Source organism: Dermacentor silvarum, chromosome 2 (assembly GCF_013339745.2).
Source record: "Dermacentor silvarum isolate Dsil-2018 chromosome 2, BIME_Dsil_1.4, whole genome shotgun sequence".
Classification (NCBI taxonomy): Eukaryota; Metazoa; Arthropoda; class Arachnida; order Ixodida; family Ixodidae; genus Dermacentor; species Dermacentor silvarum.
Window position 1 is genome coordinate 86,723,867 of NC_051155.1, and position 15,168 is coordinate 86,739,034.

General features: G+C 47.7%; 1 protein-coding gene across 1 annotated transcript in view; it reads left to right on the plus strand.

The window, feature by feature from the left end:
- The window catches only part of LOC119441590 (uncharacterized), a 31,768-nt gene extending 17,324 nt beyond the window's left edge, over positions 1-14,444 (plus strand). The window contains exons 5-7 of the mRNA XM_037706199.2: positions 1,512-1,651; positions 5,808-5,928; positions 14,229-14,444. Of these exons, the coding sequence (XP_037562127.1) occupies positions 1,512-1,651; positions 5,808-5,928; positions 14,229-14,385 (418 nt within the window). The 3' untranslated portion in view covers positions 14,386-14,444. The remainder of the gene's footprint in view (positions 1-1,511; positions 1,652-5,807; positions 5,929-14,228) is intronic.
- Positions 14,445-15,168: the final 724 nt, after the last annotated feature.

A 15,168-nucleotide genomic window follows, 5' to 3' on the forward strand; every position in this document is an offset into this window, starting at 1 on the left:
TCTTTGTTTACGACGCACTTCTTTCCAACTAACACTAAACTTTATCCCAGTATAGGAAGTTTCAAAAGGGGTCTATTTTTCTTTTTGCTTGACTTGTGATTATTTTACTGCAATGTCGTTTACCGTGCTTTGTACGCTTTAGTAAGTTTTCAATCATTATACTTCTGTGTAACGTCATATTATGCTAAGCTTTATTATGTCTCAGTTAACTTTTTTGGTAGGTTAGTACTTGATTATTGTGTTAGTAGCAACCTTACCTCTTTGCTGCATTTGCGTTAGCCTGATTTGTTTTTGAAACCTTGCACAGGAGGGCCCCCAACATACCAGAGCTTTTGGACCTCCTCGTGTATATTTCGTTGCTATGTATATTTCCATGAGTGAATAGATACTTCTTGATCTTGCTGCTCCATATTTCGACTTTCTCTTTTCTTTTCTTAGTCGAGGGCACCCGCTAACGTAGTTCACCTTGTCTTCGAAGAAAGCATGGTAATCATATTCGAGGCAACAAACTTGTGTGTCGGCGAACATTACGAAGGAGCAAACAAGCGGTAAGAATGCGGGCGCAGTCATGCGACGCAGGACCTGTTTACCGTGCTGTATCGATCAGCTATACAAACTAACGCCTCCTGAATAAAATCAATCCCCAAAGCGCGGATCCGCGAGGTCATGCTAGTGGGCGGATGCAATAGGGATCGAGGTGTCGTGAATAAGATAGTGACAAAGACGTGTAGCTGTTATTTGATGGTTGGGCCGGCAGCTAACGGTAGTGATGCCATGACACCCGAGCGATGTGTCGATCGAGACTGCGGTCCTGTTTCAATCCGCTCGACGAGGGGCCCCACAGCTAAAATTTTCACACCCTTAAGGATTCTAGGTTTTCCGATGACTTACACCCCTATATTTAGGGCTTTAAAAATTACTGTTCAAAAGGGCTAGCTCTAACTACACCCGCGATGAGAGAAGCCACAGTTAGAAACTATTTGTGCTGATTCTGACCAGCTGGTGCTCAGCGAAAAGTATGAAACGGGAGTTTGACGCTCATAGCTAAATAAAACTTTATTTCATGGAGATTTCGTGTCATGCAAGCTGCTTAATGCCGTTTTCGTGTCGTAATGTTCAGTTGTCGTAAAACGTCGTCGAAAAAGAAAACTTTATTTTCCTCCATTAACGATTAAATCTTACCCCTTAAGCGCAAGGGTGTTTGCCATGGAAAAAAAATCAGCACCCTTAAAGTTGGAAAACAATTTTAACGCGCACATTACATCGCGTTTCTCCTTGACGGGGTTCTCGACAGGTCCGTGACAAATCTAGGGACCTCATTAGCGAGAAACACAAGAGGTTAACAGTTAAAGGAAGATGAGACCACTGTGGAAAGCTGCGTGTGATCAACCGCTGTGACCTAAGTTCAACTCGCCAAATATGTTGCCAGATCAGCGGGTCGGCAGAATACTGTCTATCTTGCTCCAGTGTGTAGGCACCATTAAAGAGGGAGCTGTTCGGCGCGTTCGCAGGGCAGAGCCAGCTCCGTGCCAGCCCCAGGACGGCCTGGACAAGTGCACACGCAAGCAGAGGGACACGATGCACCGCTTCCACCTGGCCATGGTGGCTGCGCAGCAAACCCTGTGCACCGCACCACCGGCGCTGCTGGCCAGTAAGTCGCCCGCACTCTTCCAAGAAAATCACCCACCAGCATGAGCCGAGTTTGATAAGCGTTTGGTACGCGCAAGAAGGCTTCAAGTAGTGGGTGACTACCAATTACGTTTAATTAGATGTAATTATTATTAGCCTCAGGTGCAGCAGCCAGTGACAGCTCACTCATTTTCTCTGTACCTATATAGCACCAACTTTAGGAGCAATGGATTGAGAGTGGGGCCACGAAATATAAGAAAGTTTGAAATGCCCTGCTATTGCAGTTAACATGTTTCGCACTGCAGAAAACTACAGTGCATAAATGTACCAACTGGAAGAGCAGCTTGAGTCTGTATTTCTCTGTACGGGTGCTGTACAAATCATTCCCAGCAAATGGGTATGGCAAAAAGGCGTTGAAGGTCTCTGGTTATGGTTTTCATACTTCTGTTCTGTAACAGAAACATACCACTATGAGTGACATATGTTTCCGAGAACCAGCAGAAAGCGTGAAGGTGGCCACAAAGGTTTACAGTCCTTTAACGGTCACGTAGCTGTTGCATCGTATAAGAATTCGAGCGTACAGTTTTCAGCTTCAGTAGGGAGCCGAAGAGGGCAGGCTATTCGAAGAATTCCAGATCGGCTTTAAGCAGTGTCACTGCTTAGGAGATAATCTGTTCTCTATTACCCTATGTATTGATATTGCGGAACAATAGGAATGACGTCCATAGATAGCGGGCCTAGATATCAAACACGCATATACGATAACGTACGGCCATTGCGGCATAACTTCAAACAGTAAGATGCGAATGGTGAAACCGCGTCTTCCTTTATTACACGAGTAATGAGAATACTGTAGTGATTACTTTGAAAGGAATGACGTGTGGTTTACCAACGTTTTATAAACGGGACCTGAAACACTTCTTGAACATAGCAAGGAAACGTTGCGGATCTGTCGTCGAGGCCGCTGTGAACATGTGAGCCAAATATTACTGCACAGCATGCAGCAGGGAATTTACAATATCGTGTCGAAAGCAGTGAAAAATCGCTTTCTAGCCTTCGCAATGTAGCGAGACGAACCAACGATATTGGCTGATTTCGTCATCAGGAAAACATTCTCAATACAAAAATTGACAGTCACTTTAGCATACGCCAAAGAGGGTGAAGGCGATGGCCTGCGCGCTCAAGAGACATTCACTAAATTACTAGACATTGTTACTTCTTATTACTTGTTTTTTTTCTACGAACGGTCGCGGGTTTGAGTGCCTAAATTGACGCGACCCTAATTAACTGTGCCTTAATTAACCTCGCCATAATTAACACCAAAGGTCGTAGGTTCGACTTCCACCAAAGCTCCTGAATTCGAATGCCTTAATTCTATATTAATTAACTGTGCCTTAATTAAGTTCACCTTAACCCCAAAGGTTGTGGGTTGGACTCCCACATAAGCTCGAGGGTTCGACTCCCACCGAAGGTTGTGGGTTCGGGTGCCTGAATAAACATCTATCGTAATTAACACGATGACGATGGTGACCCGCGCAACATCACAATTGTTGCGTGAGCGTTGCTTTGCTTACTCGTAGAAGACCATGACGACGGTGACCCGCACACCATAACTGTTGCGCGCGCTAGCGGTAAGACACGATGCCGGGTCGGTGTAGTAAGTGAATTACTACAGCAAGTCGTCATCGTGTACAATTCCGCTTCGACGACCCAGTTTTCGCTCAAGGACGTTGGAGGTCGACTGAACGATGAGACGTATAAGGCTTTCGCCTTAACGATTGCTCATTCTGCGTTAAATAAATGAAGCTGATGGGGCAAGGTGGCCGGAAGTCGCGCCATCGCGCCATAACGAGTGTCGAGCGCCCCGCACGCCTGAACCGGAAGTAGAGACGAACGCGTCGGAGCGGAAAACTACAAGATGAAATGCCCGACGCTGAGGTGACTTGTTGGGTGGAACGTTGTGGCCCATGTCAGATAAGAAGTAATATTACACAGCCCTCCAAGCAGCCAAAATAGTTTACTATATTGACTTTTGTGCGAGTTTGTTTTGTTTCCTAGGATGTGTATTGGTCAGAATTTCATGACGCGTGAGGTGGTCCCGTGGGAGCAGAACATCATAACGTTTTGGCGTGCTTCTACTTCGGGCCGCGCAACCAGTGGCAGCAGGGCAGCATGAAAAAGCGAAACAGAAACTGGCTCATAGAAAAGCTATTACAGTGAGTTTTTTATGACTCTCTGAGGCTTGCCAGTACTTTTTCTGGGGCTTCGAGGTCTAGGACCTTCATTTAAGGCAAAGGATTACAATTCGAAACTATCATATCAGTACTGCTTTCACATACGCAAAATGTATACATAAGAAATTAGAAGTATAAATAAAAGGCGAAATTTTCAAGTTTATAAGCCCTACGGAAGAAACCTTAGCTCAGATAATTTTAAGAAATTGATTTTGTCCTGGTCGCAATTATAAGGATGCGTTGTGGTACGTCCGAGTAAAAAAAGTGGTCGCAGTTTCACCTGAAAGGCGGAGCATTAATTGCGATAGCAAATTTTTAGAGAGCTATACGGAGTAATGATAGTAGCTTTATCAGCTGTATAAACTTGGACATGCAGCAGCACCGGCAACACGCATAACTAATGTCGACGCGATAGCAAATTTTTAGAGAGCTATACGGAGTAATGATAGTAGCTTTATCAGCTGTATAAACTTGGACATGCAGCAGCACCGGCAACACGCATAACTAATGTCGACGCCGTCGGCGTTTTGCCCGCGTTCGCACAAAATGCGTGCGGCGTTGCTGACTGTTGCCGGAGCCTCTGATATAAATAGGCACTTGGTGCCGCAGCTAAAAGTCACCTCCCTTCCCTCCCCCTCCCCCCCCCCCGCCTTTCGCACGTCGGAAGAAGGCGCGTTTGCTCTACATATATTGTGATTGTAAAGGAGGAAAGAGACGCCTACTTCTGCAGCCCTTAAGGAAGCGCGGCGCAGAACGCGCGTTTGTTCTCCGCCGTGGGTTCACTCCCCGTGAAAGAGCGCGTCCCTCGCGCCCTTTCACTCGCACGTACAGCGTTCGGCGGCGCGGGCGACTTCACAGGACTGAGGCTGCGGCGACACCTGGCGACCCACCACCCAGACAAACGGGTGGCACTGGGATGCCCCCCACGACCACTCCCCCAGCGAGGCCTGGCTCGCAGGGAGACCTCGCTCCTTCTCCGGCTCCGCATCGGCTGCAGCTGGACGGCAGCACGCAGCTACCGACTGGGACGAGCGACGTCCCCGGCCTGCAGCTCCTGCGGGGAGCCGGAGACGATCGAATATCTCCTGCTGGCCTGCCCGGCGTACCTCCAGCAGCGGGGCCCACTCCTGCAGGAGTTCCGCCGCCTGGGCCTCCCCTGTGGCAAGGAGGAAGATCTCTTCCCCGGCCGACACCACCTTTCTGCACTTCGAGGCGTCGTGGAGTTCCTTGACTCGTCAGGGCTCTCCGCACGCCTCTAAGGACATTTCTACAAGCGGGAAGGCCTCACGGCCTCCCACTCCACCCCGGGCCTGACCGGCCTGGCACAACACCCCTGCAGACTCTGCAGCACGCCAAGGCCTTCCATCTCGGCCTGATACGTGCCACCTATGCCTGCCGGTTTTGCTTCGCCCAGCCATGGCGTCTCCACTCTATCCCTTCTTTCGCTCCCACTTACCCCTCCCCGTTGGCGCTGAGCCGTGCTCCCTCAAGGGCTGCAGAAGATAGCGCCAACCTTTCCCTTTCCCTCAAGAACCACTTACCACCACCGCGCGGCGACGATTTCATTTCCATTGACGTCATACGGAACCTCACGGCAACGGCGACGGCGACGGCGACAACGATGGCGACGCCGATGGCAGAAATCTGCTTTGGAGTGTCCATATAATTGCTATCGCAATAAAAATGTGCCTCCTGCAGCAAACTCGTGATGGAGTTCACCCGTATTTTGACCTAAATTTATTCTTAAAACTTACTAAGTGCAGATGAAAAGTAGCACGAGCTGGCCTTGATATTTTCTTCCTTAGCGGCTAAATTTATTTAATTCTTTCAAAGAACGTAACGTCAACTATTGGGGATCGCCTTCCATCGCATCGGAGTTCGTCTTCTTCCAACGAGTGCGTCACATTGCAGATAAAAGTCACACGCACTTGTTCAACGACGCAGACCTGACGGCGACGAGCTCATGCTGGGACGAGAAGATGTTCCGCGAATGCACCCTGGGCGACGCCAGCAAGCCTCTGGGTCGACACCTGCTGGGAGTCGCCAGGACGGACGAGCAGTGCAGGTGAGACGACGCAGACGACGCACTTGTTGGGCAGGGCGGACGATTGGAGTGTCCCGGAGGGCCGATAATAACGCTGTCCCCAATGTGTCGGCCCTGCGTCGACTAGCGCATGATTGCGCTTCATGATGCTTCCAATGGGCCCCCTCTGTGTTACCAAGCGTTTCTAATTACGCGTGCGCGGTGCCGAGTAGCTCTACGGTGCCAATGCACTCTTTACTAAAACGAACATTCCCCCAGCGAATGACTTAGCCCATAGGCGGACATTTCTCATTTTTACGGGAGGGCGGGGGGGCTGACCAGTTTTCCGAACCCCACCTATGTATGCATATATATTACCTTTAATAATAGTTACACTGGAAACTTCGTGTGACCTCGAAAGATTATTCACTGAAGTGACGAGCTTATATGAGTATTTGCAAGAGCTCAGAGTAGGAGACAATTCAGTTTTACAGCCCGGGTCCCCTCGCACCGCCAAGAGACTGGCGTCTCTTGGTTGAGCCACGCGACAAGCGGATTTATTTCAGCACGTTAAGGAGATACATGTGTATTGTGCGTATTAAGTCGCACAAGTACACATCTATGAAAAAGCAATGTAACGCCTTGTAAAAGATTGAATACAAAAGATACAATCAAGAAATCTTTTCCTGACGAAAGGTCAGTTATTGAGAAGATAATACATGACATATATAAACATTAAACGTTATATAACAGTTTCTGAACACAACTTATGACTAGAATTATTAGCATAAGTATAATGTGATTCTATAACGCCATAGTTTCATTAGATGTCAAAGCATGCCTTATGCCACTGGTTTCGTTTCTTTTCCGGAGGCAGAACAAAGGATTATAGAGTAAAAATTATGAGGTGCCCAAATAAATAAACATATCAACAAATAAATAAATAAGACAGCGATATCTGAAAAGCGCGAAAGGACTCGATAGCAAATATAGGAACAACGTGGATTGTGTTATTGAGATGCAAATGCAGCATACCACGAATGAAAATTAATAAGGAAAACGCACAGATAGACTAGGGAGTTTTACAAATAGCGCCACCACGCGTCTTTTCTTACCCAAATGGTCTCACTCTGCTTGCGCTGTTATGGACCCCATTTTCGTTCCTTTGCATGACTTTTTGCGTTCTTTTCTAAGCCAGGTGGTTTGCTTTGACTTGTAAGTTGGTGCCTTTCTCTCTCCTCTTAAAGACAGCAGTTCGTTGTCTGATGCGATGATTTCATCATCATTGAAAAAGTCTTCGTTCGGGCACTTGATCTGGAAATGAAGTCGTCGGCAATCTTATTCAAATTGGTTTTGCGGGAGAGTTCTTTGTGGGCGTGCAAAATAGCCAGATGGTTCAAACGGGCTTGTCCAGTCGTCGGCCGCAAGTGCGTTTTCAGTCACCGAAGGCAAGAAAAGGACCTCTCGGATGTGATCGACGAGACCGGTATGGACAACGCAATTTTTTAGCTTGGCCATTTCCGGCAAAAGGTTTCGCAGGTGTTCGCCCTTGCCCCCCGTAAACATGTGCACGACGTCCCCAAATGTGTGCAATGATGCCGACCTTTGCTGGCTTAAAATGTCAATCAGCATATCTCTGTGCAAAATCAGGCGTCCTGGTTCAAGGTTGTTGTTGTTGTTGTTGTTTGTTGTTGTTGTTGTTGTTGTTGTTGTTGTTGTTGTTGTTGTTGTTGTTGTTGTTGTTGTTGTTGTTGTTGTTGTTGTTGTTGTTGTTGTTGTTGTTGTTGTTGTTGTTGTTGTTGTTGTTGTTGTTGTTGTTGTTGTTGTTGTTGTTGTTGTCGTTGTTGTTGTTGTTGGCTATCACACATGTGGCTCCTACGACAGTGGGGGATTGGCCAAGAAATGGGTGGAATGTTCCAAATTAATATGGAGGATAAATTTCCGAATATCTACGGAATTAACATGGAATAGCGTAGAATTATATGTTAAAGTAAACAGGAAAGTCATATCGAATGAGTAATAATTAATTTAAAAGATAAAGAAAGATAGAATTTAGCAGGGTATTTGTTTGGATTCTGTAAGAAACGTTTGGACAGCGAAGCAAGCATCCCTGTGGCTGAATCCCAAAGTGGACGCCCCGAACGAAAGAATATTAGGTTCTGTTAAGTCCAGGCCAAGCCTTCGCAAAAATATTTCCAACAATCGTTTTCTTGCCGCAGTAAAGCGGCGACAAGATAGAAGAAAGTTATGTATCGTCTCTTCCTCATTACAAAACGAGCAGAGGGGAGGGAGGGAACCAAACCCGACCTGTGTAAGTAGAAACTTAGCGAGGGAATACGGCAACGTAATTTGGTGAGAGAGACCTCAAGCATCTTTGTGTTACAGGATTCGCTGCGCCAGGGAAATGTCAGGTGCTTATAATCTGAAGAAGCAGTCAGAACTAGGTTTTATAAGGCTTTTCGAATTGATCGCATCCGAAATCTAGCCGCCGTGATGTGTGCTGTCACTGGTAGAACAGGAAGAACAGGACCGAAAAGTGATGTCTTTACCACTGAATCAGCAGTTTCATTAAAAAAAATGACAGCAGATCCACGAGGTGAATGATGATGAGTGGGCGAAGCTCCGGAGGGAATCATCGGATCTCCCGCTTAAGGGGACGCTAGCACAAACGCGTTAGAAACGTGCAGTACTCTCTAGTAAGGGGGAGCGGCCACAGTGTCTTACGCAGCCATTTACACATGCCGGAACGTGCACCGCGTTTGCCGACGCCATCACATGACTGCTGAGAGAGTATACCCCCCGTATTCATAAACGCTCCTCGACTTGAACTTGACTTGCCACCGCTTTGGGCAGCGCGTTCGAAACGCGTTGAAGGTAAGGCGGAGAGGCCACAGCGTCTTACACCAGCTTCTTACACGGGCCGTAACGCGCTAGCACAAACGCGTTAGAAACGCGCTAGAAACGCGGCCTTTCGTTAATGTTGGGTATTTATAGCCATCGTGGTGCGTTTGTCCATGTCCGCTTCGTGGCGTAGTGGGCTAACGCCGCGCGCTCGGAAGCGAGGGGTCCCTGGTTCGATTCCGCGCTACGGACACAACTTCGGAATTTTTTTCTCATTTTTCTCAGACTGGTTACACACTACTACTACTACTACGACGGGGACGGAACAGGTGCCGCCATAAGGAGCTTCGCCCCTAAAAACAAACATTTATGGCCAGGTACCCAAATCAAATGAACACATTGCACTGGGCAGGCACTAGCAAGTGAAAGAGTTTTAGCTTGGGCGAATCATTAGTGGCGGTAAGGGAAGAGCATGCATACAGAACGGGAGTCAGTAAGAATAGCAGTTGTAGTCGTTTGGGCTAATTTACGTAAAGCTAGGATTACTGCTTAAAACTAGGCCAGAAACGGTCGTCGCCGTAGAACTATGTTATATATGCTTCGTCTCCTTCCCTATGGCTGGCTGCTCAATGTGGGACTTATGCTGCCACATATCAGGTGGATACCTGTTGTTTAGCGAAGGCAGCACTGTTTCAATTACTTCATAGAACCTCCGGCGGAACATTTCACTCGCTGATGGATACACGTGAGCTGAGGAACCTTCTTGATACCGGCGTGGAGTCTTCTTTCGCCTAGCGGCTAGAACACGCGGGTCCTCAACTTCTACGTTTCCTGCCTCTGCCGTACACATGTGGGTCACGCACTTCATTTTGGAGTTAATCTGCGCCGAGTTCAAGCTTGGGTCATCCGAGATGGCTGGTCCCTTCGCGTGCGCTGTCTCCCCGCGCGCTTAGTGTTATGATTCCGCTGGTGCTTAGACGGTGGAAAATACGCTTCCTTTTCAGCGTCAGACGGGTTCTCGCGAAGTACGGATAAGCAAGCTTCCCACTATTTGTTTTGCAGTTGGTGCCCATGCTGTGTTTGTAGCCGGTGCACTTTGCAACGTCCGCAGCCGCGGTAGAAGCGAGCTCGACGCCTGTTTTCTATTTCTCCTTTTATTGCGATAGCAATTGTATCGACACTCCAGGCAAATTTTCGCTGTCGTCGTCGCCGTGATATTCCGTATAAAGTCCAAAAGTCATATGAGTGAGCGACCCATAAATAACGGGTGCGATAAAATGCTCGTAACGCTGAGCCGTAACACTTGATGGACATTATCTTCCCACGCGCTCAATATTCGGGTTGCTTGGAGGCCACGTGACCAAATGCGCGCATGGGGAGGAGAGCACGCGTCTTCTCATCTAGCCCTGCCGCAGCTGCAAATTACTGTGTGCGGTTGACGCTTACGCGGCCCGCGTGCCGTATCCAATTGTTGGTAATCATTCGGGGGGGGGGGGGGGGTGCAATGATCAAGGACGAGCAGGGATGGCTGCTAACTTCATGCGCGCTGTCTTCCTTCTTGGGCTATTTTTCCTTGCCCCAAGTGTTGCAGATCGCATAGCCTGAGTTAAGAGACAGGGGTAAAGATCGCTGACAGAAGCCGTCCTGTACTGGACATAAAAATATGCAGATGATGATGATGACTCAAATTTTCGGAGTCGTGGTGAATCGCATGGTTGTACGAACCGTTCGCCCCCGCTGCCGGCGTTCATCATAATGCCAGCGTTGTGATAGCGACGGCTCGTGGTCTTCCAGCGGGATATTTACAGGTTTACACGGTCCGTGCATTGCACGATGTTTGTTATTTTAATTAGTGAGTAAATGTTACTACAATTCATATAGGTGATATAACCAACGTACGGACTCGTGTGAGGGCCGCACTTTCTTGCCGCAATTTTGATTAGCCTTACAAGGGACAGGGCCATTTTATCTAATTTTTCCAACTACGAGTATGAAATCCGCCGTAAATCTCCGCGATCGCCTCCTCTCGCCATCTATAATCGTGTACAATTTTAGAAGGCAGTGGCATTTGCCCCTCAAAGGCGGGTGCACGCGAACTTCCACCAATGGGTGTGCACTCTAGACTGACATCATCAGCCGGACGGCCGGTGACCCCGCCGACAGCCCGCGCTTCGAGCTGGGCGAAGTCGCGTCAGCGGGACTATTTCTTTAGTCGCGGTGGAAATAGGCTGCTGCGCTTCAGTGATCAGAGCGGGGCGCCTCTCCTGTCTTCTTAAGTTATAACCGACTTATTTTTTAATTTTTTTTATAGTTGCGACGCGCGAAAGTACGCTGCGCGAGAAAATTCGCAGTGGAGCGCGATCGGAATCGCGCTGAACGCGATTGCTTCTCGGTTGGATTTTTTAAAAATATTTCCTTTCAAGTTGCGGGTGCGGCTCTTACGCGGATTTATACGGGAAGAATCTTTTTCGTGTAGTTGTCTTATGCTTCGCTTTTGCCTTTCCGGAAAAACTGCAGCCTCTTTTTTTTTCTGAGTGCTATAGAAGCTCTGCTGCGCATGACTGCTATTGATTCTGATTTCGTGTGAATCCGGCTTGGCCTCACTTCGGTTACTAAGTTAATTATATATATTTATGACCACTGCATGCACGTTGCGATGTGTCCATCCCCAATTAATGTTGTAAATTATCATAAGTTTTTTTTTCTGAGTCGCTAGCATTACCTACTGGAAAGAGAAGCAATGCTGAGGCACACATCATTCACGTGCATTTCACACACCTTTGATAAAAGACTCAGCCGAAGGGGTCACTGAACTATGCAGGTCTTTTTCAGTGTCAAAAAAGTGTGCAAAGCAATCTGTAGCGACTTGAACATAAAGCAACATATTGATTTTTAGACATAGGCTATCTATATCATTAGAAATAATTGTTAGTTGGCTAACTCTTTCTGTTTCAACATATCATAAATTTTGTCCTGTGTACATATTGAGATATAATGTGTCTGTGCATGGTGTTCACACTGGAAATTAAAATAACATGTTGAAGTGAAAAATGCGGATGAGGGAGCCGCCGTTGGTGCTTCTAATGCGCTTGTTTTCCTATTGCCAGGATTCTCAGAAATAAAGCGAAATATATGAATAAAAGCCGTGTACGTCCGCGTCAACAATGATGCAGTTCGCTTTTAGCCACAATAATATTTTAAGTGAGGTCCCCCCCCCCCCCCCCCCCCCCGTATTCGGCACCTATGACTTAGCCTCAGCCGAGCACATTGGCTGCATTGGAGAACGAAAAATTTGTCGTTAGCCAGATGGTTAGCAAAACACCCGACCGGTCAAGGTTTCGAAGCTGGGAGTTGACTGTCACCACTTTGGCAATAGTTATAAATACTAATAACGCAACTTAGGCGACTCTTTCATCATTTTACTTTCCTTTATTTATTAATGCATTAGCATTAGGAGTGTCATAGTGGGGAGAAAAGTGTGTGTATGTGTGCGTGTGTGTGTGTGTGTAGTGTGGGAAGCAAGCCAAGCCGCGGTCACGTGGTAGAGGTGATGGAAGTGCAGAAAATAGTGAAGAAAAGGGAAATGAAAGTGTGCGAAAAACTAACTTGTCGCCAGTAGGAGACGAACCCACAACCTCCGCATCACGCGTGCGTTGCACTACCGATTGTGCTACTGCCGATGGTCTGCTCCTGAGCACCGCGTGGCGCAGCTGTTGCACCTTGCTTCTCGAAGAAGCTGGGCCTGTGTCGAGTGAGCTCCTCAAAAACACCTTGCAACGTGATGAACGCGGTGTCAATGACGGATCCGGGACCTCAAAGAGGTGGAACGGAATGCTAACACATTTCTCTCGAATTCACCGCTAATTTTTTTTTCTTATTTTTCGCATGGTTGATACGCATGCATCTTGCTGTACGGCCTGCTGGTGCGCCCAGTTAAGTAAAATGTTTGATAAAGAAGCAATTAGAAAAATCAAAACTGGGAGGAGCTGCAGCTATGAATGTCCGCAGTTGTGATGCAATGTTGAACACGGAGACACAAGGAGAGGGTCGACCAAGGATTGAAATAATGACAGGATAGAGCGAACACAGAGAGGAGCGTGGCGAGTGTAGAAACCTTGGAGGCGAAGTGTCAAACGTGAAAAAAGAACGGGACAGCGAATACGCAGTGGTAGCTTAACGCTAAAACAACCCAAGCAAGCGTAATGCGGATGCTGGGGGTTCGATTCCCACCTGCGGATATTTATATCTTCATCCAGTGTCATCTCGCTTTGCGTTATAATGTCTGCATTTTATTTAAACACACTCAGTTAAAGCCGCCTAACAAGATGATAGCATTCGTCTTTTTTTATCATCATACCACGACCTCCTTGATTTTGACCACCACCCATTTGGTCAGACCTCCGTCGTCATGCACTTTATCAACACTAGCGAATTATCCACCAACATCCATATATCGCTTGTATGGTAGCGAACGCCAGGTCATTCAAAAAGAAGTTGGGAAAATGGTCAAAAATATCAAAGAAATCGTGGAGTATTCGTTTCATCTATGAGGTGACCCCTGATGTCCGTTAACTAAACAAAGGTATATAAACACACTGCTACCGGTACTTACATGTGGGACAGGAACTTCGTGGATAACAGAGAAGCCTTATAAGTATCGCGCAATGAGCTATTAAACGAAATATCATAGGCGCAAGACAGCAAGACAGTAGCGTGTATTAGCCAGCAAACGAGGGTAGCCGACAGTCAGCTGACATTAAATGGAGTCTGGAAGGCCATGTAATACGTAGGGCAGATGGTCTATTGGAGTTACATAATGAGCACCAAGGGAAGGGAACCGCAGTCGAGGACGGCAGAGAACTAGGTTGTCTGATGAAATTATTTCAGGCACAACATTGAGTCAACTGGCGCAAGGCAGGGGCAATTCGACATCGCTGGGAGACTCCTTTGTTTTGCAGCCGACATAACATATAGGTTGAAGATGACGAACACGCGGTGAACTTGGGTGGACTACCTCACATTTGAACAATACACGTAAAGATAACACATAATGCTTACTCATTGTTCTGCAGTGATGAAGCCGTCGATTATCTACATGGCATTTGGTAGTTTTTTTTTCTATATTGATCTGCGTTCAGTCTGTTTACAGATCTCTGTTGACGACACGAATCGAGTGAATAACCGCGCATGTCACACCGGGGGGCCTCTACCTATTTGAGGTCATGAACCTTGGCTTGCGGAATGCCCCAGCTGCCTATATTAATACGCACCTCTGAGGATTTAAGTGAAGCTTTGCTTCCTTGATGATGTACGCACGTTCACCGTTAATTAATCCGTAATATTCTTTGTCTGTCCGCCACTCTCCCATTATTTTGCACCCCTGATATTCATCTGAACTCGTCAAAGTGCCAATTCGACTGTCGCTACAACACAACATTGTGATTGTTGTGTTGTTGTTACAGTAAGGAATAGCCGCCATGCCCTCTTTTCGCACCGCGCAGACTTCTACGCTCCAGCTGGTCCGGATGCCTGGAACGAAGCTACTCCCGCCTGCGCCGATGCGAGGAGACGCCCGATGTGCAGGGTGCGCGTGGCCTACTCTTGGACTTCCTCGACAGGTTACAGCCGTGCGCCGACGGCGCGAAAGCGCGGAAATAAATGTTCCCTCGATTGTCCGCTGAACAACTCTCGTCTTGTGGATCTGCTCACTGTTGGGAGCCAAGGTGGTGTGCAGAGGAAATGCTTCCGCAGCGGCTCCAGGAAGGTTACCGATGGCAAAAATAAACATTATAGATAAAGCACTGAACAAAATCTTAACACACGACAACGATTTATTTAAGTACTACCGCCATTTGTCGAGCCTAGCAGGACTGGAGATAGACTATACAGCATAGGCGTAGGCAGGCGGCGGGCCGTGTTGGGGGGGTCGATAACCCCCCCCCCCGCCGAAATTTTCCGACCCGACCCCCTCCCCCCTTCCCACGGAACAGAAAGTTTCAGGAGGTGGGAGCAGAAAGAGCGACATGGATGAAAGGGTAAGCTTCAATGTGAAAGCAAGTCGAGGACTACAGTAGCTGTCCGAAGGCGCCCGGGCCGGGGGTTGTCATGGGGACGACCTCCTCTCCCATGCGCATGGACAAAATTATTTGGCTGTTGCGCCGAGAACAAAATAGTGCTCGCGTTTGTACCCCGGTGCCGCGGCGGAAGCCGCGGTACCGGGCGCCGACGCGAAGCGGCGGTCGTTGGGCTGATGCGGAGCGCAGCGTAGCGACATCCCAAAAATAAGAAAAAATACTGCTCCAGTCAGGTAGACTACTCCCTCCCTGATAGTGAGATTTTATTTGGATTATCAAAACAGTGATGCGTTTATTTAAGAATGCCATCGTTTCTCTCTCGCAGGCACGAGGACAAGCGGGTGCGAGAGAGAAACGATGATATTCC